This window comes from Equus asinus, chromosome 3 (genome assembly GCF_041296235.1).
Source record: "Equus asinus isolate D_3611 breed Donkey chromosome 3, EquAss-T2T_v2, whole genome shotgun sequence".
In the NCBI taxonomy this organism is placed as follows: Eukaryota; Metazoa; Chordata; class Mammalia; order Perissodactyla; family Equidae; genus Equus; species Equus asinus.
This window is the reverse complement of record NC_091792.1, coordinates 76,271,022-76,298,400: the sequence shown is the minus strand read 5'-3', so window position 1 is coordinate 76,298,400 and position 27,379 is coordinate 76,271,022. Positions and strand designations below refer to the sequence as shown.

Below are 27,379 nucleotides of genomic sequence, written 5' to 3'. Positions count from 1 at the left end.
GTGCCCTGCGTGCTGCCTCTGGGCAGCACCACGTTCACGGGTTGGTGCTTGTGTTCTGTTTTCAGGATCTGAAACACAGTGGAGACTCTGTATTAACGGTTGTGCCAAATATTGAAGACAGACATGCCTGTGCGTTGTTGCCCTCCCAGATGGAGCAGCGTTCACCTTTGCATTTTTTAAGCAACTGATCCCCTGAGGTCCAGCCTGGCCCTTCCTCTGCGCCCTCCTGCCCCCTGTCTCTCCCTGTGTAGGGTGGGTGCTAGTGGACCCACAGTCCATGCGCAGCAACATGTCGATTTTGAACTTAGCCTAACACATGATCCCCCGTGCATTGTCTCACCATTTGGTTTTGAAATTCGGTGGCATGTCTCCAGGCCATCCATGTTGACATGTGTAGACACATGTAGACGAGCACAATCGTGGTTTCCCACATCGCCTCAGCCGCGTGGGAAGGCTCCCGTGTAGCCGGCGGCTGGCACGGCCCCTCCTGGGTGCTGGCGTTGACGAGTCCCGCTCCCCCATGGATCGGGCTGCCTTGGGCTGTGCTCCTGAGCTCCGCCTTCAGGCCGCATTGGGGTGCTTGTGCTTCCCCTTTGCCCCTGTGCTTCCGGGGTGCTTTCTCTCTCTTTCTTCATCCCCACCCTCCCCTCTGGAATGTCTCTTCCTATTCTGGATGCTGACCTTCCGTCCATGTGTGTTGTGAGCAGGTTCTGTTCCACCTGCTGAATGGTTCACGTGCTTCCTTTTGCTTGCAGTTTTTAGGGCTTGTCCTCTTTTCTTGTTGGAACTGCTTTATTGAGATATAAGTCTCGGACCACAGTTCACCCATTTAAAACGTACAACTCAGCACAATGCAGTGTATGCCCGGAGTTGTGCAGCCATCATCGTAGTCAACTGGAGGACATTTTTGTCACCCCCTAAAAGAAACCCTGTACCCTTTAGCTGTCATCCCCCCTCCCCCACCCCCAACTAATCCACTTCCTGTCTCTGTAGGTTCGAGTATCCTGGACATCTTATGTAAACAGATCCATACCATGTGTGGCTTTTTGTGTCTGCCTTCTTTCCCTCAGCACACAGCCAGACCCGGGCGACACTGGGGGCTCGGCTCCAGGCCCCCACAACAAAGTGAATGTCACCATAAAGCAAGTCACACGAATTGTTTGGTTTCCGAGTGCAGATAAAAGTTAGGTTTATGCTATGCTGTAGTCTAAGTGGGTGATAGCATTATGACTAAAGAAAAGTGCATACCCTAATTAAAAAATACCATATTGCTAAAAAATGCTAACCAGCACCTGAGCCTTCAGCAAGTCATCTTCTCTTTGCTGGTGGAGCATCTGGTGAAAAACGCAATAAAGCAAAGCGCGGTAAAGCGAGGAGCAATAAAGGAAGTGCTTTATTGCAAAATAAAGCAAAAATACAAGTGAGCCTGTGTTTTCAAGGTTCGTCTGTATTGGGGCGTGTGTCAGTGGCACGTCCTTTCAGCGTCCCGTTGTGCATTTATCCATTCATCAACTGATGGACGTCTGGGTTGGCCCACCTTTGGGCTGTGGTGCACAGGGCTGCTGGAACACGCGTGTGCGAGTCTTGGTGTGCAGGTGTAGGGTTCTCTCAGATATACACACCTAGGAGTGGAATTGCTGGGACACATGGCGACACCATGTTTAACGCTTTGAGGAGCCACAAGACCATTTCCCAAAGCAGCTGCCCCATTTTGCATTCCCACCGGCAGCGTAGGAGGGTTCCGATCTCTCACACCCTCGCCAGCACTTGTGTCTTGCTGATTGTAGACAGCGTGTCCTAGGGGGCACGAAGTGTCTCCTGGTGGTTTTGACTCGCATTTCCCTGAAGACTGTCATGTTGAGCAGCTTTTCATCTGCTTATTGGCTATTTGTGCATCTTCTTTGTAGAAATGTTTGTTTAGATCCTGTGCCCGTTCTTTAACTGGATTGTCACTTTATTGTCCAATTGTAAGAGTTCTTTATATATTCTAGATTCAAGTCCCTTATCCAATACTTGGTGTGCATTTTTTCCCATTCTCTGAGTTGTTTTTTTTTTTTAATTATATGTACTCAGCACCTGAAAAACTGAGAATTGACCTGAGTCTTTTTTAACCTTTTCTTTTTTGCTGAGGAAGACTGGACCTGAGCTAACATCTGTGCCAGTCTTCCTCTATTTTGGATGTGGGCTGCTGCAACAGCATGGCTTGTTGAGCGGTGTGTAAGTCTGTGCCCAGGATCTGAACCCACCAACACTGGGCCACTGAAGCAGAGTGTGCAAACTTAACTACTGTACCACCAGGCTGACCCCTTTTTTCAGTTTTTGATAGTCTTCCATGATGCCAAAAAGTTTTTGTTTGTTTGATAAAGTTCACTTTATCTGTTTTTTCATTTGTTGCCCGTACTTTTGCCGTCATATCCAAGAAATCATTGCCAGATGCAAGGTCATGAAGATTTGCTTTTGTTTTTTCCTGAGAGTTTCTAGTTTCGGCCTTTACGTCTAGGTCTTTGATCCATTTTGAGTTAATTTTTGAATATAGTGATGCAGCGGTCAAACTCCATTTTTTACGTCTGGAAATCCAGTTGTCTCAGCACCAAGGCTGAAGAGACCATTCTTTCCCCGTCCAGCGGCCCTGGCCCCCTTGTTGAAAATCAGTTCCCCATAAATATGAGGGTTTAGTACTGGATTCTGATTCTAGCCCTTGACCTGTCCTTGTGTCTTTATGCCAGTTCCACCCTGTCTTGATTACTGCTGCTTTGTAGTCGGTTTTGAAATGGGACGTGTGAGTCCCTTCTCAAGCTTGTTTTGGCTCTCCGTGGACCCTTGCAACTCCTTATGGATTTTAGGGTCAGCTTGTCAGTTTCTGCAGAGACGCCAGCTGGGGTTCTGCTGGGCTCGCGTTGACTCTGTAGATCGGTGTGGGGAGTATGGCCGTCTTACTACTGTCTTCTCATCCGTGTGCATAGGACGTCTTCCACTCATTTAGGTCTTAGTTTCTTTCGAAGATGTTTTGTAGTTTTCAAGTATAAGTTTTGCACATCTTCTGTTAAATTTGTTCTGAAGCATTTTATTCTTTTTGATGCTATTATAACTGGAATGCTTCTCTGAATTTTATTTTCAGCTTGTTCATTGCAAGTGTATAAAAATGCAATTAATTCCTGTGTACTGATCTTGTATCCTGCAGTCCTCTGAACTCATTTATTCGTTCTAATAGTGTTTTAGCGTATTCCTTAGGATTTTGTGTGTACATGATCATGTTACCTGCGGCTAGAAATAGTTTCGCTTCTTCCTTCCCGGTGTGGATCTGTTATTTCCTCGTCGCGCCCGACTGCTCTGGGAAGAACCTGTAGCGTGGTGTGGTGTTGATGTCCGAGAGTGGAGGTTCTTGATCCTGCCCTTGGGAAAAGCATCCAGTCCTTCACCGCTAAGCATGCTGTGAGCGTGGGTTTTCACAGATACCCTTTATCGGGTTGGGGACCTTCCTTTCCATTCCTGGTTTGGTCAGCGTTTTTATCAAGAAAAGATGTTAGCTTGGTCGGATGCTTTTCCTGTGTCTGTTGAGAGGCCCGTGTGGTTTGGTTCTTTATTCTATGGATGAGGTGCATTACGTGAGTTGGTTTTTCCAATGTTAAACCAACCTTGCGTTCTGGAGCAAATCCCACTTGGCCATCGTGTGTGGTCCTTTTTCTGCGTGGCTGGATTTCACTGGCTGGTATTCTGTGGATGGTTTTTGTGTCCGTATCCAGAAGAGATACTGGCTGGCAGTTTTCCTGTGATTCCTGTGTCTGGTTTTGGTATTAGGGTAACACTGGTCCAAGAGGAAGATCGGAAGTGTCCCCTTCTCTTCTGTTAGAGATCGCCTTTTTAAAGTATGTTTTTAAATTTTGTTTTATAAGTATGTAAAAACGTACATGGTTCCAAGGTCAAAACTCACAAACCAGATATATTCCCATAAGTCCAGAGTCTACCCCTGTCTGTTCAACTCTGCTCTCTTCCTCCCCCATAAGTAACAGTTTTCATAAATTTGGCTTATCCTTTATTTTTTAATATGAGCAAATACCTACAAATATACATCTGTGTATGTACACACATATTTAATTTCTTCCCTTTCTTGGATGAGAAGTAGCACGCTGTTCTATGCTTGGGTGTGTTCTCTCTGAACATTATGGGTGGCGATCACTCCCCATTGGCGAGGTGGCCCTCGCTTTGCATGTTCGTGTGGGAGCATGAAAGTGACCCCACGAGCTGAAACCTGTGTAGCTTTTCTACTTCTTTGGCGGCTTTCTCCGGGCACGGTTGCTGGGCGAGAAGCAGTGGGTGTCTGCTGTGGACAGTTTGGTGAGTTCCAGTGGGCCTGTCAAGCCGTCAGCACAGTCAGCATGATGAGCGTCTCCACTGGCCCCTAAACTCTGCTTCATTCTCATCCCTCCCGCCCCCAGCCCCAGGCTCCCTGTGGTCACTATTGATTAGGGATTTCTAGAATTGTACATAAACTAAATCATACTGCAGATACTTTCATTCTTTTTATGGTGGTAAAATTCACATAAAGTTCCACCAGCATTTTAACCATTTTAAGATGTACAATTCAGGGGCCTTTATTTCATAGACAGTGTTGCACAACCATTACCACTGTCTGGTTCCCGAACATTCACATCCCCCTACAAGGGAATCCCGGGTTCTGTAGCAGTCACTCCCCATTCCCCACGCCCAGCCCCTGGCAACCATGAGTCCCCTTTCTGTCTGTGGATTGGCCTGTTGTGTTTCAAAAAGATCTGGGCAAAAGTTTTGATACAAATGAAAATAAAACCAAACCCACCTTCCCTAAGCGTCATTTTTTAAGAACAGCCAGAGAAGTGTGATGGTTTGGTGCCTAAGCTTCCTTTCCTGCTGAAATTCTCATCCAGCCTGGCACCAACCTGAAGGAAATCACCTCACTCCTCATGCTCATCGCCCTTCCCTCTTGGGACCTGGGACCTTCCTCCCAGGACCTTGGGGTTAGGGGCTAATAATGGAAGTGAAGTCACTTAGAAAACACAGAAAAGCAACTTTAGGAGATATGTCACTTCAGGTAATCTAATCCCATCCATCAAACAAAATCTGCAAGTGTTTGGTGGTGAGGATGTGGTCTATTTTCCAGAAATCACAGACAGCTTATATTGCTTCCTGTGAAAACTTTTTCACCTCCTGTACAAGCTCCCATCCAACCCAAGTACGTTTCTTAAGTAGTCTCAACAGAAAAACTAACCTGAGAATGATTTAACGGGACTTTCAATTCTAAAAGATCCAGTGTCAAACGCTTTATGATCAACTTCCTTTGGCACCGCAGAGCCCACGGCCTCAGCACGCTCTCCCGGCTGCATCCTCTCTCTCATTGCCTTCTTCACAGCAGCGAGGCGACCCCCATCTGCGATCCCAGCATCATCATGTTTTGGTTCACTCGCTATACCCGAGACAACTTTTTCCTACAAAGAGAAATTATGACATTTACTAAAGCAACTCATTACCATCTTATAAGAAAAATGAATAAAGCATGCCTAAAATATTTCACACATCCATCTTATGCTTATCAAGTTCCTAGTATGTGCTAAACATGCTGGGGGTCAAAGGTAAAGGACAAAGTTCCTGCCCTCAAGGAGTTAGTTGTGGTTGTCGTTTAATGTAAACAAAGATAGGACCCTTCAACATGTCTAAAAACTGATGGAAAAGAGAGAACAAGGCTAACTGATGGGATGAGAGGTCAATGACTAAGAGATCTGGGGGAATGGTTCCAAAGTACAGATAAAAGATTAGTTTGATTTTAACTGTTCAGTAGTCTTAACGGTGGCCTATAAAATAATGTAGGAGAGAAACACTGGTGGTAAGGGGCAGAATTACAAGGCTCCGACATAATGCTGTCTTGACACAGCCGTTATCTGCGTCACTGATGGTGTTATGTCCCCAGGACTAAGCACCCGATAAGAAATGCGCACGGCAGGTCCAAATGTCCCAGCATCCTTCCTGTTTAACAGACTTGAAATTCATTCAATCAATCTCGTCACTGTCCTCAGGGCCTTTGTCATTAGTAAGACATTACTAACGTCTTACTAAGACATTACTTCATTAGTAAAATAAGGAGACTTCATTAGTAAAACAATCCTACAATAATCCTTTAATACTCTAACATCTTAAACTCCTAAGACAGAATTCAAAACAGAGTTTTTATTTGGATTACACAGCATAATAAAGTACCAGTTTAGAAACCTGATTTTACAACCAGAGGCATTTTTCTAAAATCTAAAAGAAAAAGTGGCAGGGCTCCAAGCTGGCTTGAGAAGTAGCAATTCTGAACCAAAAGCTTGGAGTTAAAATATTTTGGGAAAAAAATTAGTACAAATAGATAAGAATGGAATCTATCATGTCAACAAAGCCAATTTTACAGAGAAAATAGGAAATTTTACATGATAAAATTTGGGAAGAAGAGAGAGAGTCTAAGAGTCATTGTTCCTCTTTTCTACTTAAAAAGTTCTTTCATTTTGAAATATATCACGCACAAGAGTATAGAAAGCAGAGATGGCATAACCTGTGGGTTAAGAACATGGGTTCTGGAATGAGAAACCCAGCTCCACCCTGGGCACGTGCTCGAGTCTTCCTGGCCTCAGATTCCCCACCCGGGGATAACGGCACCCACCTCACAGGACTGTTGTGAGGATTAACTGAGTCAATGTGTGTGAGGGCCTGGGAAGCATAGTTGGCACATTATATAAATTATGTACTACTGCTATTATTACTGCAAAACAATGTATAGGTACAGTTTAAAGAATAAAACACACTGGTACATACCGTTACTTAGCAACTCAGAAGCTCTCAGGAGGACCAAATCCAATCTCAGCCCCACCTCCCCCGCCAGAAATAACCATCCTGAATTTTGTGTTGACCTTTCCTCACTCTTTCAAGACAATCAGGACATTGTAATAGATGACACGTTTTGTGAAATGAAAAACCTGAAGCTAAATGTTTCTAAAGCTTAAATTCATTAAAGTAAAAGTCTATATTAGAAATCCACAAATTTACCTGAAACACATCTTTGCTCGTATTGCTGGCTTTCTCCCATCCACACTCCTCAAGTATGGTCAGATTGTTGAATTTCTGGCGTAGATCCTGTATCTGTTAATAAATGAAGCACAAGTTTATCAGATTAATGCTAACCATATTAAATTTACAAATTAATGCATAAAAGCTTCAAACAAATTGACAACGACTTGGACTGGTGACATAAAATTAGACTGTCATTGTCAATTTTGTATTCAAATGAATTCTTATGGTAAAATTGTTCATTGTTATTTTATGTTAAAAATCTACATAAAGGATGTCATATGTGAATAACTCCCAAACTATTTTGATGACTAAAATGGTAGGAGAGATATCCTAAATTATACAGTGTGAACACAATCTCTCCGTTTTTTTTTTGTTTTTTTGTTTTTTTTTTACAGTTTATTTATCCCTTCTCCTACTGAGGAGCATATCCATTGCTTCCAAGTCTTGGCAATTATGAACAATGCTGCTATAAACATCTGTGCACATGTTTGTCTGGACACAGGTTTTCAGCTCATTTGGGCAAACACCAAGGAGCGTGACTGCAGCATCGTATGGTAAGACTCTGTTTAGTTTTGTAAGAAACTGCCAAACTGTCTTCCAAAGTGGCTGCACCATTTTGCACCCCCACCAGCTATGAATGAGTGCTCCTGTTGCTCCACATCCTCACCAACATCCGGTGCTGTCAGCGGTTTGGATCTTTGCCATTCTAATAAGTGTGTACTAGTGTCTCATTTTACTTTTAACTGGCAATTCTCTAAGGGCATATGATGTTGAGCATCTTATCTTTTCATACACTTACTTGCCATCCATCTGTCTTCTTTGATCAAGTGTCTGTCTGTTCAGTTCTTTTGTCCATTTTTAAATCAGGTTGCTTGTTTTATCATTGTTGAGTTTTAAGAGTTCTTTGTATATTTTAGAAAACAGTCCTTTATCAGATAGGTCTTTTGCAAAAGTTTCCCCTAGTCTGTAGCTTGCCTTCTCTTTCTCTTGACATAATCTCATTTTATTTTCATTTTTATTGTTTTGGTGAGGAAGATCAGCCCTAACATCTGTTACCAATCCTCTTCTTTTTTCGCTTGAGGAAGACTGGCCCTGAGCTAACATCTGTGCCAGTCTTCCTCTATTTTGTACGTGGGTCACCACCACAACATGGCTTGATGAGTGGTGTAGGTCCATGCCTGGGATCAGAACCCGCAAACCCTGGGGCAATGAAGTGGAGTGTGCCAAATTTAACCACTATACCACTGGGCTGACCCTGGCACAATCTCATTTTAAAGGATTCAAATAATATACATACTAGCAGGATGGGAATGTATGATCCCATCCTTCTGGTATTTCCAATCTCCTCAAAGTGGTAACCACTGTCAACAGTTGGGTAAATATGCTTTGAGTCTCCGTTTATACAAATAGGTACTCTATTTGCATTTATACAAATAGGTACTCTATTTGCATTTATACAAATAGGTACTCTCAATCTCCCTTTCTCAAAAAAATTTAAATGTCAAAAAGACTCAGGATTACACTTATGACCAATTGATTTTCAACAAAAGTGCCAATGCAATTCAGTGAGGAAAAGATAGTTTTTTCCAACAAACAGGACTGAGAAAAGTGGATATCTGCAAGAAAAAATATGAATTTGGGCTCTTTCCTACACCATACACAAAAATGAACTCCAGAGCCAGCCCTGATAACCTAGTGGTCAAAGTTCAGTATGCTGTGCTTCGACAGCCCAAGTTCAGTTCCTGGGTGTGGAACCACATGACTTGTCTAGCAGTAGCCATGCTGTGGTGGCAGCTCACACAGAAGAACTAGTAGGACTTACAACTAGAATACACAATTATGTACCAGGGCTTTGGGGAGGAAAAAAAAGAGAGGAAGACTGGCAACAGATTTGCTCAGGGCAAATCTTTCCTAGCAAAAAATAATTAATCACAACTTAATTTTTTTAAAAAATGAACTCCAATTGTTCACAGACCTAAGTGAAAGAGATAAAGCTTTTAGAAGTAAACATAAGATAAAATCTTTGTGACCTATGGTTAGGCAAAAAGAGTTCTTGGAAATAATGCCAAAATCACAACATTAAAAAAATTGATAAACTGAACTTCATCAAAATTAAAAACAGCTGCATTTCAAAAGATACCATTAAGAAAATTAAAGAACAAGCCACAAACTGGGAGGAAATATTTGCAAATATTTCTGATAAAGGACTTGTATCCAGAATATACAAAGAACACTTACAACTCAATAATAAAAAGACAGACCCAATTAAAAATGGGCAAAAAGATTTGAATAGATATTTCACCAAAGACGACATACAAATGTCTAATAATAAGCACATGAAAAGATGCTGATCATCATTACTCATTAGGGAAATGCAAATCAAATCTACAATATGACAGTTCACACCCCACAGGATGGCCGATACTAAGAGAGACAGGAGCAAGCACTGGTGAGGATGCAGAGCAACAGGAGCTCTCACACACTGCTGGCGGGCACGTGAAAGGGTGTAATCAATTTGGAAAGCAGTTTGGCAGTTTCTTAAATAGTTAAACAGAAATTTACCACATGATCCAGCCATATCTACCCAAGTGAAAGAAAACATGCCCACATGAAGATTTGTAAGTGAATATTCATAGATTATTCGTAATCGTCAAATAGTGGAAATGTCCATCAACTGGACAATACAGACTGATGTCTCCATGAACCGCTACTCAGCCATGAAAGGAACAAAGTACAGGCATGTGCTGCAACATGGAGGAACCCCAGAGACACCACGCCGAGGGAAAGAAGCCACATACAAAAGACCACATATTGGGTGATTCTTAGAATGAAACGTTCAGAAAAAGCAAATCTACAGAGACAGTAAGGAGACTCGTGGTTGCTTGGGACTGGGAGTGGCAATGGGAACTGACTGAAAACAGGCAAGAGGCATCTTTCTGTGGTGATGAAAACGTTCTAAGTTTGGATTGCAGCGACGGTTGCACAACTCTGTAAATTTACTAAACATCATTGACTTTTACACTTAGAATGGGCAGATTTTATCATATGTAGATTGTTTATCCTCAGTATAGCTCTTTAAAATAAATAAAAGCCCCAGGAGCCAACTTGAAGAGGCTCCCACTGGCCAAAACTGGGAAATGAGCATCACTAAAGATAATGACTGTAAAAGATGCCAACACAAATACTTTTAAATCCATAAAATAATTATGATACTAAGAAAGACAAAATTAATGGGTCACCATTGAAGGATGCTAGTGAACCAACTCATTATTATGTCAACTGGTCATAAAGTGACTCCATAAACACTATTCACTTCTGCGCCATATAATTACCAGAATATTGTGTTTCTTCACATTTTTCTCTAGACTTCATCATTGCTTTGCTTTTTGTTTGCTTAGTTTTTTAATGTATCTATCATCAATTTGCCTCTAAAGTCTGCACAGTATGTATAAATTCCCTCTTAATACAACTAGAAAAGCAAACCACTCGGGTATTCTGTTCCGTTCAGCCTCAGAGACAGTATCTCGCCGAGCCCCAGCCTCCTGCTCCAGTCTGAACAGCTGCTTCCTAAGCCTGCTGCTCACCCTCTTTACTCACCTCAGCCACAATTCCCTTAGACTTTTTGGGGATCTGTCCCAGCTCCTTCCCCTTTCTTGGCTTACTCCCTCATTTTTGTGAGGGCCGTTCTCAGTTTCCTGAGAAAGGGTGCCTGGGAGGTAAAATTTCAGACTGTGTGTGTCTGAAACATGCCTTTCCACCCTCAAGCGTGACTGGCTGGGTATACAACACCAGGCTGAGTGTTATTTTCCCCGAGAAGTTCGAGGGCCTTGTTCTCCCAGCTTTCGATGTCGCTGTTGAGAAATCTAGGGATATTCTGATTTTTGACCTTTTGTATGAAACTTGTTTTTGCTCTCTGGAAGTTTCTAGATGTTTCTCCTCATCCCAAGAGTTGTACAATTATATTTCATTGTGCATTGGTGTGTGTCTACACTGACATACAGTGCTAGGCACTCAATGGGCTCCTTCAATCTGGAATTCAGGTCCTCCAGTTCCAGGAAAATGTCAAACTATTTCATTGATCATTTCCTCTCCACTATTTTTTCTGTTCTCTTTTTCTGGAATCCCTGTTATTTGGATATTATACTTCCTAGACTGGTCCCCTTAATATTCTTATCTAGTCTCTCCTCTTTTATCTCTCTCTTTTTGCTCTAATTTATGGGAGATCTCAGCTTCATATTCCATCTTTCTAGTGAATCTTACATTTCTGCTCATATAGTTTTTAACTTCAAAGAGCTCTTGTTGTCGTTCTCTGAATGTTCTTTTTTGCATAGCTGTTCTCATTTGGCAGAAAAAATGCCTGGTCTCTTTGAGCATATTAACACTTGCTTTTAAAGTTCTTTCTCCTGGATCAGCCCACGGCCTCATCCAGACAGCTTCCTTCCTGTGCTGCTGTGGCCCCTTCTTCCAGGTTTCGGGCTGTCTGCAAATGTCTCATGGTTCTTGGCCACTGGTTCTTGAATTAGTATTTTATATGCTTATTTCTAAAATAAGCTCAAAAAGCTAGAAATTGTCATCTCCCTACCTTCACTGATTTTCCTAGTAACGGCCTCTATCAGCGCTTTCTACACCAGATTGGTATGAGGGCTATGTCTGACTCTGATAAAACTATAAACTCCTCTGGGGTAGAGAATGTGCCTATTTGTCAGCTCCTCATACAACGCCTGACACACAGCAGGGACAATAACTGCTCGATGGACCCAGCTACTGAAGACTCATCCTCATTTTCGCACACATGGAATCATCACAGACTAGGCAACAGCTGAATAGAATCTCAATTTCCAACCCATATAGAAATTACCCTGACAGTATGCAGGAGGAGGGGACAGCAGCCATAAAATTTAGACAGTGCTTTACAGTTTGTAAAGGGGCTAATATCTCCTTTAATATTACAGATACCTAAGCCGCCTCTACTACTCCCATTTTACTACTGTTACCTCACTTCCAAAAACATGCGACTCGAAAGTTAAGCCATTCCAAATCCTGGCCACATACCTGAAGGCTGGCCATGTTCCAGAACCCATCCAGGTCTGCACAGGTGGTATCCTTTTTGCCTCATTTGTATTCCAAATTGTCCACCAGTTCTTCAAACCGTTTGAATATTTCTGCCTTAAGGAGTCTTTTTTGACCAACTGCGAGGGGAATAAGATCTTCTGCTAAGGAAAAGATGAGATTTTTAAAAGCTAGAGAACAAAACAGGACCTTGATTGCAAGTCAGCCAGCTGATAAGACGACCTCACCCCAAATATCCTGGGGCTTCCAGAATCAAACTCTTACCTTAAAGCAAAACAAAAAAACATCGACTACAAAACTTTGTCATACAAATACTGAGCATTAACTGTCTGCTTCTGTTCCCACTAAAACGTAGCAATATTCATTCTCATATATGTTGCTACATAGTAAACAGCATTCTGCTCACCTTGTATTTTACAAGAATTCAACCTCAAACAACTCACTGTACATCAGCATCTAAGGACTTCACACAGCACACAAATGATTTTTTCTAAAAAGCTTCTCCAAATAAGATTAAGGAAATATCAGAAAATTTGTTCCATATTTATTTAGGTCATTTTCATTCAGAAAATATTTTGCATAATTAAACAATACTAGATATAGATGTCACTCAAAAAGTCATAAAAAATCTAACAATAAATAGGCAAACGTTTAACTCCCAGGAATGATTGCTAACATTCTAATTACTTACACCTTATAAGTCATCTACCATTTTAGCACAGAGATACTAGTGAACGTATGTTGAGAAATGAAAAGTCTTGCTATTTTGATTAACAAAACTATAAAGTTCGGCAACACTAGATTTTTGTTTCAGATAAATGTAGACATATTAAAATAAACAATGCAGAGCCACCCTGGTGGCCAAGTGGTTGGGTCCATGCACTCACCTTCAGCAGCCCAGGGTTCACTGGTTCAGATCCTGGGCCCAGACCTACACACCGCTCATCAGGCCATGCTGTGCTGGCATCCCACGCAGAAGAACTAGAATGACCTACAACTAGGATATACAGCTATATGTCAGGGCTTTGGGGAGAGGGAAATAAAGGAGGAAGACTGGCAACAGATGTTAGCTCAGGGCCGATCTTCCTAAAAAGAATAAATACATAAATAAAATAAAATAAACAAAGCTAAGACAAAAAACATAAATGTTCCCTCCCCTTTGTTTGGAATCTATACTTCAAGCTTCCTTTCCCACTCAAGGCAGTCGGTCAATATTAATTCCTCTCTTTCATATCAGAGAATCTTTCTAAAATTATGACATGTTTCAGCTTTACAAATGTTTCTCATACTAATATCTAAGTATTAGCAATATGACACTTATACAATAGCGATTTTCCAGAGCTGATGCTTATTTTATGAACTGTGATATATTAAAATCCATAAATACAAGTTGATATCCTATACATGTCCATCTTTCTACACCTAAAACTTACGTGGATGGTTAATGCCAAGAGCAACTTTCCAAGCTAATATTTCTAGTTCTTTCCGTTCTCATTTATCAGAGATGAAACAGAAAGAACCAGACATGCCTGAGTTCTGTCTTTACTTCTGGTATTGCCCATGGAACTGAGACCAACCCAACTGCCCAGAGTAAGTTGAAGCTAAACCCTGTAAGACTGGAATTACAGTGTCAGGGCCTCACAGATTCTAATTAGTAGGCTTTGCTTGTCCAAGGGCGGTAGTTCTCAACACTGGTCAATTTTGCCCCCCAGGGGACATCTGGCAGTGTCTAGAGCACCTTTGTCACAAACCAGAGGAGTGCTACTGGTCTGGGACGTTACACAACATCCTGCGATGCAGAGGACGGCCCCACAACAAGAATTATCCAATCTGAAATGTCAGTAGTGCAAGTTGAGAAACCCCGGCCCAAGATAAATTGAATCTGTCTCTTTATAAAAAGCATCTTAGCAGGAGAAACTGAGGATAGTTTTTTTTCTTAGAAGAAAAAATTAGCTGTTTATATCTAATGAAAACTTAATTAATGAGAAAGGAGACTTGTCTTAGATCCGACATTATTTAGTTGGGTAAATTGCTTATTATCTCAATGTCTCAGTCCAACAACACGGTGGACTAGCTCATCTCTAAAATCCCTTACAATCATAAAACCTTACGTTCTACAAACAGCTGAAGTGGCTCTGAAATATACTCATTCATAATAGAACAAATGAGTATTAAAAGTATAGGAAGATAATATTTCTCCTCTATTTGATTGTCAAAGCCCAAAAAAGTGGTTAGTACTGTATTGGAAAAGATGTGAGAATCTCCTTGCTACATTCACTCAAGAACATAGTATGTCATCATTTCCTGTGTGATGTGGAGCGTTGGGGCCTTTCTCCAGATGCAGTCCTCTGATCTGTGTCCAAGGCATTTAGGTGACATGGCTTTTAGGTTCCCAAACAGGAACTCTAATTTTCAGTCTTCATAGTTGGAGAAACATAATCCTATCTTATGATTTAGTGGGCCAAGGAGCCTACCATCATCTCCCTCTATCCTTCTTTTGTAAAATAAACATTAACTTAGTTTCTTTGTTTGAAAAAAAAGGTATGATAAAATAGGAACTCCCATATTTTGCTGAGGGAATGTAAATTGAGGTCTTTATTTATTTGCACAGGAGAGGATTGAAAAGCATCCAGGCTTGTTTTTTGCAGGCTTGACAGTAATACTACCAGACTGAACTCAATGGAAACAACCAGCAACAGGGACCTACTAAGTAAATCGTGGTGTAGCCATACAATTGGATACCATGCGGCCATTAAAACACACACAAAAACAGCATGAGAAAGTTCTTAAAGGACTCAAATGGAATATCTCCTACATTTAACATTAAATGAAAACAGAATAGTATGCTACTGTTTACATTTAAAAAAAGTTTATCTACATATGCATTATGTATCTCTGGAAGAATTCACAAGAAATGAATAACACTTGCCTCTGTGGAAGGTTCGAACTGTAGGGTTGGGAGCAGAGTTGGAAAAAAGGCTTCTCACTTGTACCTCTTTCTATCTTTTAAGTTAGCAACCACATGAATATACTAGCCATTGAAAAAGATTTTTAATTTAAAAGATAAATAAAAATCACTCAAGGTCAGTTTCCTCCTAATTCATCTACGTATTATATTAAGGTTAAAATAGTTTAATTTTGGTTTTAAATGTCTAGACATTAATACAAAATGCTTACACTGGGAACAAACGCACAGACCTGAAATGCAGCACATGTCGCTGCTGAGATGTCTGATCCTCCTTTATTTCAAGTGATGGGACTTCTTTTATTGGAAAGCCATGTAAATTTTCAGTAGTAGTTTCATTTTTATTTAAGACACGATCTATAGATTAAAGAAAACATTACATATACATTTCAAAGCAGCAACTCCTATAACGACATCCCCCACAAGACAAATTTCTTAAATCCTTCAATTTTTTCAACATTGAAATTTAAAATTGTAAATAAATTTAAAATTTAAATAAAATTTTATTTCTGCCTCAAAGATTTCATTCATCAGATCTCCTTTTACAGTGTCTCTCAATGTTCTTCATCTCTTGAAATTTACATTTCGGTCCCCCTCTCAGTCTGCAGTCCTCATTCCAGCTCTGTTTCCAGATAGCCCTCCCCATGCTTTTCCGTCTCTTCTGACCCTGAGATCACACCCTGAGCTACATGGTGAGACACATGGTGGAAAAGACTCTAAACGATCTCTGATAAACCATAACCCAGAGAAACAAGTAAAAAATTCATGAAAATACCATACCTGTGCTCCCAACTGTCAGAGAACTCAAAGGACGGCGTAATTCGTCGGAATCTTGATGTACTGAAGTTTCACTTTTGTGTGCCAACATTTCTTTTGTTACTTCTGGAGCCTCATCACTAAGCAAGAGCAAAAATACACTTCGTAAAACATGAACCCATACATCTCACTGAAGGATTTCAAAATTATGTTGTTTTTTAAAAACATGGGATAAAATAGAAATATGTTTCTGTTTTTTAAAACATGTCTAATCTAGAGGGAAAAACCGTAAACACCTCCAGCGGGAAGGCCCGTCTCTGCCCCCTGTGATGAGATCCACAGATGCAAAGCCCTCTCAACCGGACATACACACTTAGGAGTCTCAGATGCCGCAGAGCAGTTCTCGGTCAATCTGCCGCCAGCCAGCCTTTGGAAAGCAACCTTGCCATTTCTTGTAAAGATTCAAACTGATTTTTTCTCCCCACTTTACAAGTTAATCATTTTGTCTTTTGAGATAGCTTTTATAAAGTAGTACTCAGTAAAAAAAACACAAACAAAAAAATCCAAACCATGTCTGAGCTGCAGTATAGCAATTTCTTCTTTCTAAAAATTTATTTCTAAGTGTTGCAATTAAGTCACTTCTTAAAAGCAAAAAAAAGCAAATTGAATCGTGAAAATAATAATGCACAGAAAATATCAAATCTGTCAAATACATTATCCTTCTGAAAAATTTTTTGGAAAGGTCAAATTTTCATGATTTATAATGAACATAGTTTACTAACTAAATAACTTAAAAAGCACAGGCCAAATTTAAGAAAGGCATTCGTTCTCCATGTCAGCAAGGAATTCATTCATAACATCTCATTCTGTCACTGGCTGTCAAAGTAGCGGTGCTTGTTGGAGTCTAGGTGTTACGTCATAGCTCTTCAGACCATCTGGTGGCCGAAACAGAAAATCTACTGGTGCGAAGGATGGCCTCCCTTTCACTTCTGCAGGATTTGTCTCAGGTAACTTTTCCACTTTGGATAAGACTCCATCTGGATCCCTTCCGTTTGTCACACTGGTTTGTGATTCCAAAGTATTTACTTCGCTATCAACTTTAAAAGACATGACCTGGATGTGAATAAACAGAATAGAGTGAGAGTCTCTCTTCTTGGGATATATTCCACCAATTTTTTAGGCCCGAAAATGTGAAAGTTAAGAGATATGTCCCACGTACATAATTTAAGAAACAAAAACAAATACAATTAAATGTTTACATGGAGTCAGAAGACCAGCTACATAAACCATTGCTATGGTCCAGAAAGAGGGAGAACCAATCCATATTAAAAAAACTATATAATAGGTTTTAGGTATTACCAAAAATTAAAATATATGAAAACTAAGGTGGAAAAATTCTCTCACCTAACAAATACGTATCTTTTTACTTAAATTATGTTGATAATTACAAAGGTTTGAGAATCAGAAATCCAATGTTTATTGGATTACCAGTATTGTCAAGGACAAAATCTTTTTTAATAACTTTGGATTATTATAAATAAGTTTATCATATGAGCAAAACTATTTTTCAATGTGGCACAGTAAGATTAACCATATAAAATGTGAAGCGTATTTTCTTTTTCAAGTCAATTTGTTATTTGGTAGTTTTTTTTTTACTGTAATATAATTGGCATACAACATTACATTAGTTTCAGGTATACAACATGATTCAATATTTGTATATTGTGCAATGATCACCCCAGTTAGTCTAGTTAACATCCATCACCATGCACAGTTACAAATTTTGTTTTCTTGTGATGAGAACTTTTAAGATCTACTCTTAGCAACTTTCAAATATACAATATTATTAACTGTAGTCACCATGCAGTACATTACATTCTCTACTTACTTATTTTATAACTGGAAGTTTGTACCTTTCAACCACCTTTGCCAATTTAATCCACTCATTTCAACATAATTTTTAGAGGTTTCTACGTTTCTGAGTTTTAATGAGATACGTATTTCTACCCGGACTAGAGTTTAAGGGTAACACTGTGCTTGAGGCCTGTGTGGCTGCAAAGGTAGACACTAGCGATAATCCTTAAGGAGAAAACCAACCTTGAGGGAGGAGCTGTGAGGTCCAGCTGCTCGCCTGTGAAGATCACCCTGTACTGCCTTCCTTGGAGGATCTATGTCTGATTTTTGGTAAGAACCTAGCCAGGTTTCTTACACTTTGGCATAACTTTGTTTTTTTTTTTTTAAGGCTAAGGAATTATAGCATGGATTATAAATTAAGGGATTGGGTCCTCGAAATGGTGGCTCTTTTTGAAGACTCTACCAGGCACTATGCTAGATGCTGTCAGAAACGTCAGGTGATTTCATTCTTGAAACTACTCTGTGTAGATATTACATGTTACAGCTGGGAGAACAAACTCATAGCTTCCCCAAGATTATATAGCCAATTGGAAGCGAGACAATAGGCAAACTCAGGCCTAGCTGAATCCAGAGTCAACGCATTTCACCCACTGCACCCATCTCCTAGCCGATGCTCACATGAAGGTTTCCGTCAGCTGTGTTTTTATTTTCTCTCTTCTGTTAACCAAACTACACATTCTCTACCTATAAGGTTTTAAAGATGAGACACCTCACAAACCATAACAGTAAACCCTCTTGACGCTTCCTTGTGCTTCAAGAGGTTTTCACACACGTGGAGGTTAACCTCTTGAAGCAGTTTTGTAAGCTTAATTTCAGCTTCATGAAAATAAAAATGAGATTTTCCAAATGTCTAGAAATAAACAGATACTTATACTCTACCTTGCCTGGTTCTTCTTCGATCTTTTTGGCAGGCCTTCCTTGATCTGGTACTTTTCTTTCTGTTATATTATCTAAAATAAAAATGACATAACAGATCCAGTTTGACTAGATAGAAAATTCTGCATTAAAAATGCTAGGTAAGGAGCCGGTCCAGTGGCATAGCAGCTGAGTTCATACACTCCACTTTGGTGGCCCGGGGTTTGCTGGTTCAGATCCTGGGCATGGACCTATGCACTGCTTATCAAGCCATGCTGTGGCAGCTGTCCCACATATAAACTAGAGGAAGATGGGCACAGATGTTAGCTCAAGGCCAATCTTCCTCGAAAAAAATTAAAAAGTACTAGGTAATTTGGGAAAGAAAAAAAGGCAACAATATGAATCTATGCCTTAATGGATTTTATGATTAAAAGTCATTTTAAAATATCCTATTTAAAATACCCTATTTAAATACGATAAATACAGATAAAACTTCCTGCCAAGTATAGGATATCTGTTTACAAAACCAAAGGTGCTAAAGTATTTTACCTTTTGCCTCTGACTATCAAATGCATATTTATTATAGAAAATCAGGAAAAGCAAAGCGCAAAAAACATCACCCCAGAGGGGCTGGCCGCGCTGCGCAGCAGGTAAGTTCACGCTTCTGCTTTGGCAGCCCAGGTGCTTAGATCCCGGGTGCGGACCCACCCACTGCCTGTTGAAACCATGCTGTGGTGGGTGTCCCACATATAAAGCAGAGGAAGATGGGCACGGATGTTAGCTCCGAGCCACTCTTCCTCAGCAAGAAAGAGGAGGATTAGCGGCAGATGTTAGCTCAGGGCTAATCTTCCTCAAAAAATAAATAAATAAAAATCACTCAAGATGACCTTACTCAGAAATCATCACTGCTGACAATTCAGGGTATGCTTTTCCAGTTTTTTTCCTATGTTCACATATTCACATACATATTTTAGAATTGTGATCACACTGTTCAGAATTTGACCTGTTTTCTTTGCCCACTTAATACATCCTGGACCATGTCATGAAGTGTCTTTCACAGGATCGTTCTTAAACGCTACACTGTATTCCACCAAACAAATGGGCTGTAATTTACTGGGGCCATTAATCTTCACTTTGTGGCGCTGCCCACCGATGCACACGCTTCACCGCTTGAGCGCCCACTGTGTGCTAACTGGATGGTGGGGCACTGAACCTGTCTTGGGGACCTGGAATCTCCCGTTTCCTACTCAAAGAAGTACACGATGACTTTAAAAACTGAACACGAAAAACCTCAGGGACCAGAGCATTCTACTTCAGCCACTGATGAAGGAACAGTTCTCACCACGTGCCGCTCGCGTGGCCGGCACAGCCAAGGCTGCTCCCGCAGAGGCTGCACTGGCGGTGCCTGCCCCCGAGGTCTGCTTCGCTCTTTGAGTCATCGACCGAGTGGTTCTCACGCACGTGGGCATTGCAGGCTGCCCTGCTGCGGGAACCATGAAATTAAATGCTTTCGGTAATTACTAAAGCATTGTTGCGGCAACGTCAGAGCTTATAATAATAAGCTACCTTTTTCTCGTTGGACACTTTCTTTTCAGAGGTTTGTCTTTGACCAGATCGTGTTGCTCGAACATCACTCCTATTAATGATCTATTGAAAAGATTAGGTGGTATGTGATTTAATTGCTTGATGAATCAAATTACCACATTTTCAATCGGTATTTTGACCCCTCATCTGAAATCTATTGTAAATGACCCAGCAAAAAATCCACCACCCCAAATAAGATGAGATGAAAAAAGTTTTCCATTATATAGATTTCCTTACAAACTTTTTGTAGAATCCTAGAATTTTGAAAATGCTAATAGCCTAAGCTATTCTAAATAGCTGACTATAATCTTCTGAGAGTCCTTAAACATACCAGCATGTTTTCGCTTCAAAACTTTTGAATTTTGTCTGGAAAAATCTTCTCCTGGATAGAAAACTCTTCCCACAGTGCACTCTGCAACTTCCTTGGAGACTGCATTCAAAGCGCCACCGTCTCAGTGAGGCCCCATCGGAAGCTCACCCTGTACCAGCTTCAATACTCCCCATCTGCCTTCTTTTTTTTTTTTTTTTATTTCCCGCATAATACTTAGGACCATCACATACTATATATTTTTCTTTTCATTGCCTATCTCACATGTAAGCTCCATGAAAACAGGGAATGTTGCTTTATTCATTACTATATCCTAGAGCCTAGAGGAACATGGCAGTGACTCAATTTATTGAATACATGAAACGGAGCCTTCTCACCTGATAAAGAGACATACTATTTACCTCCTTGCCCACTTCACTTTATTTTAGTAATCATCCTATTAACTTTGTCCATAATGGTGTTCTGAAGACCCGTAAGTTTATCCCCCACCCTACGTGCTTTATATCCCTATCTGCATTTTATAGTGACATGGATGCATAATAGAGCCCAGTAAACACACAGAGTTGGTATAGATCTCATAAGGGATGTTTGGCAATGAATATTTCAAGTGAGTACTTCCTTAGCATCTAGCCAAAACTGCTCTATGTCACCATGCCAATAACAGGGAGTTTGGTACTGTTAACTCTAGTAAAATAATCACTCTGATTGAAGCTGATAATAGATTTAAAATGAATTTACTTACTCTGAGAAAAGGAGCACGATTCATCATTTTAGTAACAATTATCTACTATCAACTTCACCCTAGTCAGCTCCATTTGGGCTTTGGCCTTTAACCTGGCAATCCATACAAGATGGAACAGCATTAAAACAATCAAAAGCAGACAAAGTTAAAAAAAATGAACTGCCATAATTTACTTCCATGTCTCATTACAAAATAAAGTCTCCATTTTAAAGTTAAATTTTACCCTTAGTCATCCAATCCTTAATCATTTATGGCAAAAAGATACTTGCTAACTTAAATTACTCTCTTTTCTGGTTCTGGTTTGATTTAAATTATGCTTAAAAGCCTCAAAACTTACTCATATTTCTCAGTGAGCACAAAGGAGAAATTTCATACTATATTTTCCAGGTATTAGAATCCTTGTTAATATGATGAACTGGAAATATTTGGAAGGGGTCAATGAAGAAACTAGAGTATTAAGATCTCTTCTCTCCTGTTTATGAAAAGATACTGCACAGCTTACTTTCTTAGCTTTGACAGTTTGCCTTCAAATCCAATGATTGTGCACTTGTCCTCTGTCCATAAGAAAATGGAGACCTGATCACAAAGCAAGGAAGAAATCCAGCAAGAGAAGGATTGATTAAAAGTGATAAGTTATTTATCAACTCTAAAATTCCTGAAGAAGCACAATCAGACTTCTTCTGTAGATTAGAAGCCACTTGCTTCTCCAAATCTCAGGGAAGATCTAGTGCTGAAGAAACGAGGCACAAAGTAAACAATATTCAGCGATGGCTATTGTCTAAGTAGAATAAAAAACTACTGGTGAATCGTATTATTTAACACAACAATGTGTGTCTTTTTCCCCCTACATATAACACTTTGTAAATAGCTGTTTACAGTTTAGACCAATGACTGGTGCCTTACATACTCTTGAGAAGCCAGATTAAATTCAGCCCCTTCCAAGAGGTCTTCTCTGATGTTCCTCCAAACAGAAACAATCTCGCCCTCCTCGAACACATACACACCATATTTTTCTGTATCTTTCCACCTTGAGCTACATTCTACTAATTTTGGTCACTTCCACCTTATCCTAAGGTCACATGCAGAGTAATCAAAGGTCTCTCAAATCAATGACATTCCTGAAGCAAACAAAAACAGGCGATATCTTGAGCTTTTATATTATTCAATTCTTATTTAAATCAGGAATGAATACACAGCCAACAAGAGACGACCTTGAAAAGAGCAAATCACCAGTGACTACCTAATTTACAAATCCAGCTGCCTGTGTTCAAACTTCATCCCCCTTAACTCATGGATCATTCTCTTCTTTAGATCACCCCTCCTCCAGCTTCTGTCCTGTTTTAGCTCTCCTGCCAATCTGACCTATCACTGGTACCTGACTTCTGCCCACTTGAAGGTGCTCTCTAGACCTCACTCTTTCACAATGTGTATATCTTTACTGGAGTGGTCTCATTTAGCCCTACAGCTTAAACCCCCATCCATACTCCCAATATCATATCCTAAATCCACCACTCAGCATGGATCCCCGTCCTGATTTTCAAATTTTTATTCCCAACTGCCTGTTATCCAGATGGCCCAAATGAGCTGCAGAAAAAGCAGGAAAAGCATTATCAATATGCACCCACTTAGGCATGTTCCTTTTCCTGGCTTCCACCCCTCTTTTAGCTGCAGCACAATTTATATGGTTGCTCAAACTAATTTATCTTCAGAATCATCTTATCTCCGACTCTTCAATTTCCTTCACCCCTCACCATCTGCTTGGTCCCCGTCAAATTTATCTCCTGAGATGTCTCACACCTGTTTCTTCCTTTAAGCCCACTGCCCCAGTCCCCTTATCCTGTCTCATCTATTCCATCACGACAGTCTCACTACAGTCTTCCTACCTATAAGTTCTTCCCCTTCCAGACTACGATCTTCCAGCCTAGGGTAATCTTCCTGAATTATTAATCTGATCATGGTACAAGCTCATGTATAAGCCTCTCTTGACTCTCCGCATCCGACAGGGTGGACGCCAGATCCTTCGCCCGGCCTTGCCCGTCCAGCCTGGCTCTGACTGCTTTGCTAGTTTTATCCCGTGTCAACCTACCTATGGCTGCACCGAGAGACCTCATCTCCATCTTCTGAACTATTAGGATGTCACTCCCAGCTCCTGCCAACTAGCTAAGTGAATAAAGGGACTACAGGGAAAGGGTTGTTTTAGTCATTTAAACTCTCAAATAATCGCTTCTTGGCCTCTTGGCTAAGATCAAGTATAATCTCTTAAAGAAAAGTCTGGTTAAGAACTATTCCTGAATATCAAGTTATGATACTAAATTTACCTTTTTTGGTTGGTGTGCTGGTATTCATGAAAGAAAAATAGTCTTATCATGTCTATAAACACCCACTATAAATGGTCATCGCTTAAGGTTTCTCAATTTTTTCAGTCGCTTTTCCTCTAGGTATTTCTGGAACATTTGTCTTCGTTGATCACTTAGAAGAGACTTTGCTGATCCTAAGCAGGGGGGAAAATAGCATATAAAACATTCAAATAAAAAGTTATCCAAATGTCTAAAATACCATTATCTAACTTCAACAGCTGCTAAGCAATACTTTCAGTAACTTCGTATTGATTCCTTAGCACGCTAACCACACAAGTCATTTCAACCCCTGTTCTTTCAAAATTTCTCTCCCTTTTGCCTTCTCTTGTTCACAAATTAACTGCTTGCCATCCCCTAGGCATCCATTACTTCACTTTTAAATTAATTAACTTCTATGATCACCCACCTCCAAGCTGACCTCCAACAATTCTCACCTCCTGGTAGTCATGCCCTTGTGTTGTCCCCTCCACACAGAATAGGGCTGAGCTGTGTCACCAAGAAAAGTGTGGGAATGATGGAGTGTGGCTTCCAAGACTGTATCATTAAAGACAGTGCAGCTTGGCCTTGCTCTCTCTCAGATCACTTGCGCTGGGGAAGTCAGTGGCCATGTGGAGCCTTAAGGAGATTCAGGCAGCCCTGATGGGGATTTTTAGGCTGCTTAATTTTAAAACAGTTTATGATGAGGATTTTTAGGCTGGTTACTTTTAAAACTACAGATAAGAAGCAGGCTCCAAGGAGTGGAATTTGTTTGCCCTTTGATCAGAGGCAATTGCATTTGTAAAGGAAATCTTCATGCCTCCCTCTCTGGAATTTGTTTGCCCCTTGTTGGGAAAACATTTACATTTCTAAGGGAAACCTCTATCTGTGAAGATGCCTCCCTCTCTGAGCCAGGAGGAAGGGGGGATGGCCTTATCTTTGGAAACTGTCTGGCAACCTCATGTAACTGACCCCCCACCCCAAAATCCTCCTTTGTCTTTAGCCGAGGATAATATTTGAGCGGTGACTTCTGCCATTTACTCAATCCGGTTTGATTCTTATCTAAAAGTTGTGGGACCACCAAATGGCCAGACCAAACGGGCACTAATAAAGAGATAACTCACACACCTATGCCTTAAATATTGGCCCCAACCCTCAGTTCGGGGCAGCGGCAGCAGCAGAAGCTCCGACTGCCCATGGGTCCTGTCCCCATGCTATTCCACACTATTCTCTAAATAAAAGAGCACTACTGCCAGATCTTGAGAGTCTAAGAAATCTTTCTTTCGACTCCTCGGCTCACCGACCCCGCGTCAGCCCTATGGAGACACCACATGACGAAGAACTAAGGCCTCCTGCCAAAAGCCAGCATCGACTTGCCAGTCATGTGAGTGAGTCATCTTGGAAACAGCTCCTCCAGCCTCAGTCAAGCTTCAGAGGCATCCCTGGATGACACCTTGACCTGTCAGATTCCTTATCTCCCACCTGTGATTCTCAACTCAGGTTTCTACTATGTATTTTCATGTTTATTTAAACTTGTTTGAAAAATGTGAGTGGCTACTATGTACCAGACATTTTTAGGAAGTAAGAATAAGAGAATTTCTGCCCCTGAAGGGCTCACAGTATCGTGGGGGAGATGAGCACAGTTTCAATTTGGTTTAGCATGGAATGAAGACTACGAGAATGCACAATCGAGAATCAGTATAAACCTGTCTGGGGAGGTCAGGAAAGGCTTGTCAGAAGAGAGAATACCCGAGAAGGTTTCTGAAGAATGAGAGTGCGTTTGCCCACTGGGTGAGGGTTTAAAATAATCCAGGGAGATGACTGCACAACTCAGTAAATTTACTAAACAAAAGGCATTTACTTAAATGGGTGAATTTTATGGTATGCAAATTCTACCTCAATAAAGTTGTTTAAAAGAAATAATCCAGGCAGAGAACAGAAGATGCGAAAGCTCAGATGATGAAGTGGTTAATCATCGATGAAACCCCTATATCCTCAACTTCCCTGAAGTTCCTCTTCCCTTCATCTCTTGATCTAACCGTAACCTGGCTCTCCCCTGAAGACAACGCTCCCCTAGTTGTCCTCTCAAGTGGTTGACTGTTTTCTTCTCCCACAAAGGTCATATCACTGGGCCTGAAGCGGGCCGGGGTGGGGGGTGGTCCCTCATTGCTGTTTCTCAATTATTTCTTCCTCTTCACTAAAACAGCCCAGCTTTATATTTCACATCATCAGACCATACTAGATAGCACCCTGACTTGCCATCTATAGATGGCAAGTTCTTCTCTCAGTATTTTACAACTTAGTAAATGGCCACTCCATTTTTTTAGTTGCTCAGGCCAAAACCCTTAGAACCATCCTGACTTTTCTTTATCAACCTACATCCACTCTATTAGGAAATCCTATTGGTTCAAACTTCAAAATGTAACCAGAATGAAACCACCCAGGGTTGCCGTTCCCACTGTGGTCAACCATGAGCTAAATTATTGCAGTTATCTCCCAGCTGGTCTTCTGGAGGCCATGCTGGTCACCCTACCATCCGTAAGTGATGCTTTAAAACATAAAGCAGATTATAAACACACTAATCCAATAATGGCTTCTCATGTCACTCAGAGTAAAGCTGGTCTCCCTGTAAAGAAGGCCCTTGGGCTGCATATTTCACTGGTCCTGGAAAATGACAAAATTGAAGCAGTGAACATTTAAACAACTTGAGACCTGATTTAGCTACAAAACTTCTATTTTAATGTCCCTTATCAATTAATCTTGTCAACACTTATCTTATTCAAACTCCAGAAGTCAGAACTTACAACACTCCACAAGCGAATGGAACTTTCACAGCCTTTACCTTAAATAGGAAGTACTTAGTCATAGAAAATATCAAGTTATTTAGAATGGTATTTCAAAACTCCATTCTTCTGGTAAGTTTTTTTTTTTTTTTTGATGTGGAAGATTGTCCCTGAGGTAACATCTGTTGCCAAAGCTTCCTCTATTTTGTTTGCTGGATGCTGCCACAGGCTTGAGGAGCAGTATGTAGGTCCACGCCCAGGATCCGAACCCACAAACCTCGGGCCGCAGAAGCAGAGTATGTGAACCTAACCACCACACCACCCAGCTGGCCCCTGGTCAAGGATTTTTTAACCTCAGGTATTAAACCAACTTTTTTCCCCTCTTCAAAGCAGTTAAAATTACAATAGCTCTTTACTTACTTTGCCTCACACTCATCTCTTCTGGAATAGGCTCTTGAGATGTCTCCTCTAATTCAAGATTTCTACCTTCCAAGGTTGGAAGGTTGACATCCGTCAAACCAGAGTGTCTTTTTCGTTCATATTTATCATATCTGTCTGCTTTCTGAGAGAGAAAACTCTCCTCAGCAATTTTAGTTCTAATCATCTCAATACTTAAATCCTTTCTCAGTTGACTGGCAAAATGTGATGCAGCCATCCTGCCAGGGAAAAGAAAGGTAGACAACTTATATAGATTTTCATATTATTTAAAAAATTAAGATTCCAGTTCACCTCCTGCCCCACCTCAGAGCATTCTGAAATAAAAAATTTTCAGTACAAAATGGAATAAATATACGACACTGCAGAGTGGGAAGAAAGTTATCAAAAGATAGTACGATCTATTTTGGGCTTCTACATAGGGCCTTGCTTGACAGATGAAGTGAAGCCCAGGAAGCTGTGGGCCATAACACAAACAAGAGGCTCTAGGCTCACCGCACAGCATTACAAAGTGACAAGAGTGAAGGAAAGGAGAGAATAGGG

At 40.7% G+C, this 27,379-nt stretch overlaps 2 protein-coding genes across 15 annotated transcripts in view; one reads left to right on the top strand and one right to left on the bottom strand.

Moving 5' to 3' along the window:
* The window catches only part of LOC123283936 (serine/threonine-protein phosphatase 2A regulatory subunit B'' subunit beta-like), an 84,973-nt gene that overhangs the window by 13,758 nt on the left and 43,836 nt on the right, over positions 1 to 27,379 (top strand). The window contains exon 3 of one of the 14 annotated variants that reach the window (XM_070506494.1): positions 7,467 to 7,625. The exons of 11 other annotated variants lie outside the window; for them this stretch is intronic. In XM_070506494.1, coding sequence (XP_070362595.1) covers positions 7,467 to 7,490 — 24 coding nt within the window. In that variant the 3' untranslated portion in view covers positions 7,491 to 7,625. Of the gene's footprint in view, positions 1 to 7,466; positions 15,626 to 23,288; positions 26,453 to 27,379 lie in introns of those variants that run through there. 2 more of the 14 variants (XM_070506482.1, XM_070506493.1) reach the window with 2 other exon arrangements.
* Positions 3 to 12,242, bottom strand: LOC123283901 (disks large-associated protein 5-like). The gene is made up of 4 exons (XM_044766453.2): positions 12,124 to 12,242; positions 7,048 to 7,140; positions 5,243 to 5,459; positions 3 to 4,351 (listed from the first exon to the last, which is right to left on the bottom strand). The coding sequence occupies exons 1-4, from the start codon at positions 12,136 to 12,138 to the stop codon at positions 4,263 to 4,265; spliced, it is 414 nt and encodes a 137-aa protein (XP_044622388.1). The 5' UTR covers positions 12,139 to 12,242; the 3' UTR covers positions 3 to 4,262.

Coding starts and splice junctions, on each gene's coding strand:
- LOC123283901 (XM_044766453.2), bottom strand. Junction 5,460..7,047: donor CGAGCAAAGATGTGTTTCAG/GTAAATTTGTGG, acceptor TTCTCTTTGTAG/GAAAAAGTTGTCTCGGGTAT. Junction 4,352..5,242: donor TCCCGTTAAATCATTCTCAG/GTTAGTTTTTCT, acceptor ACGGCTTGACAG/GCCCACTGGAACTCACCAAA.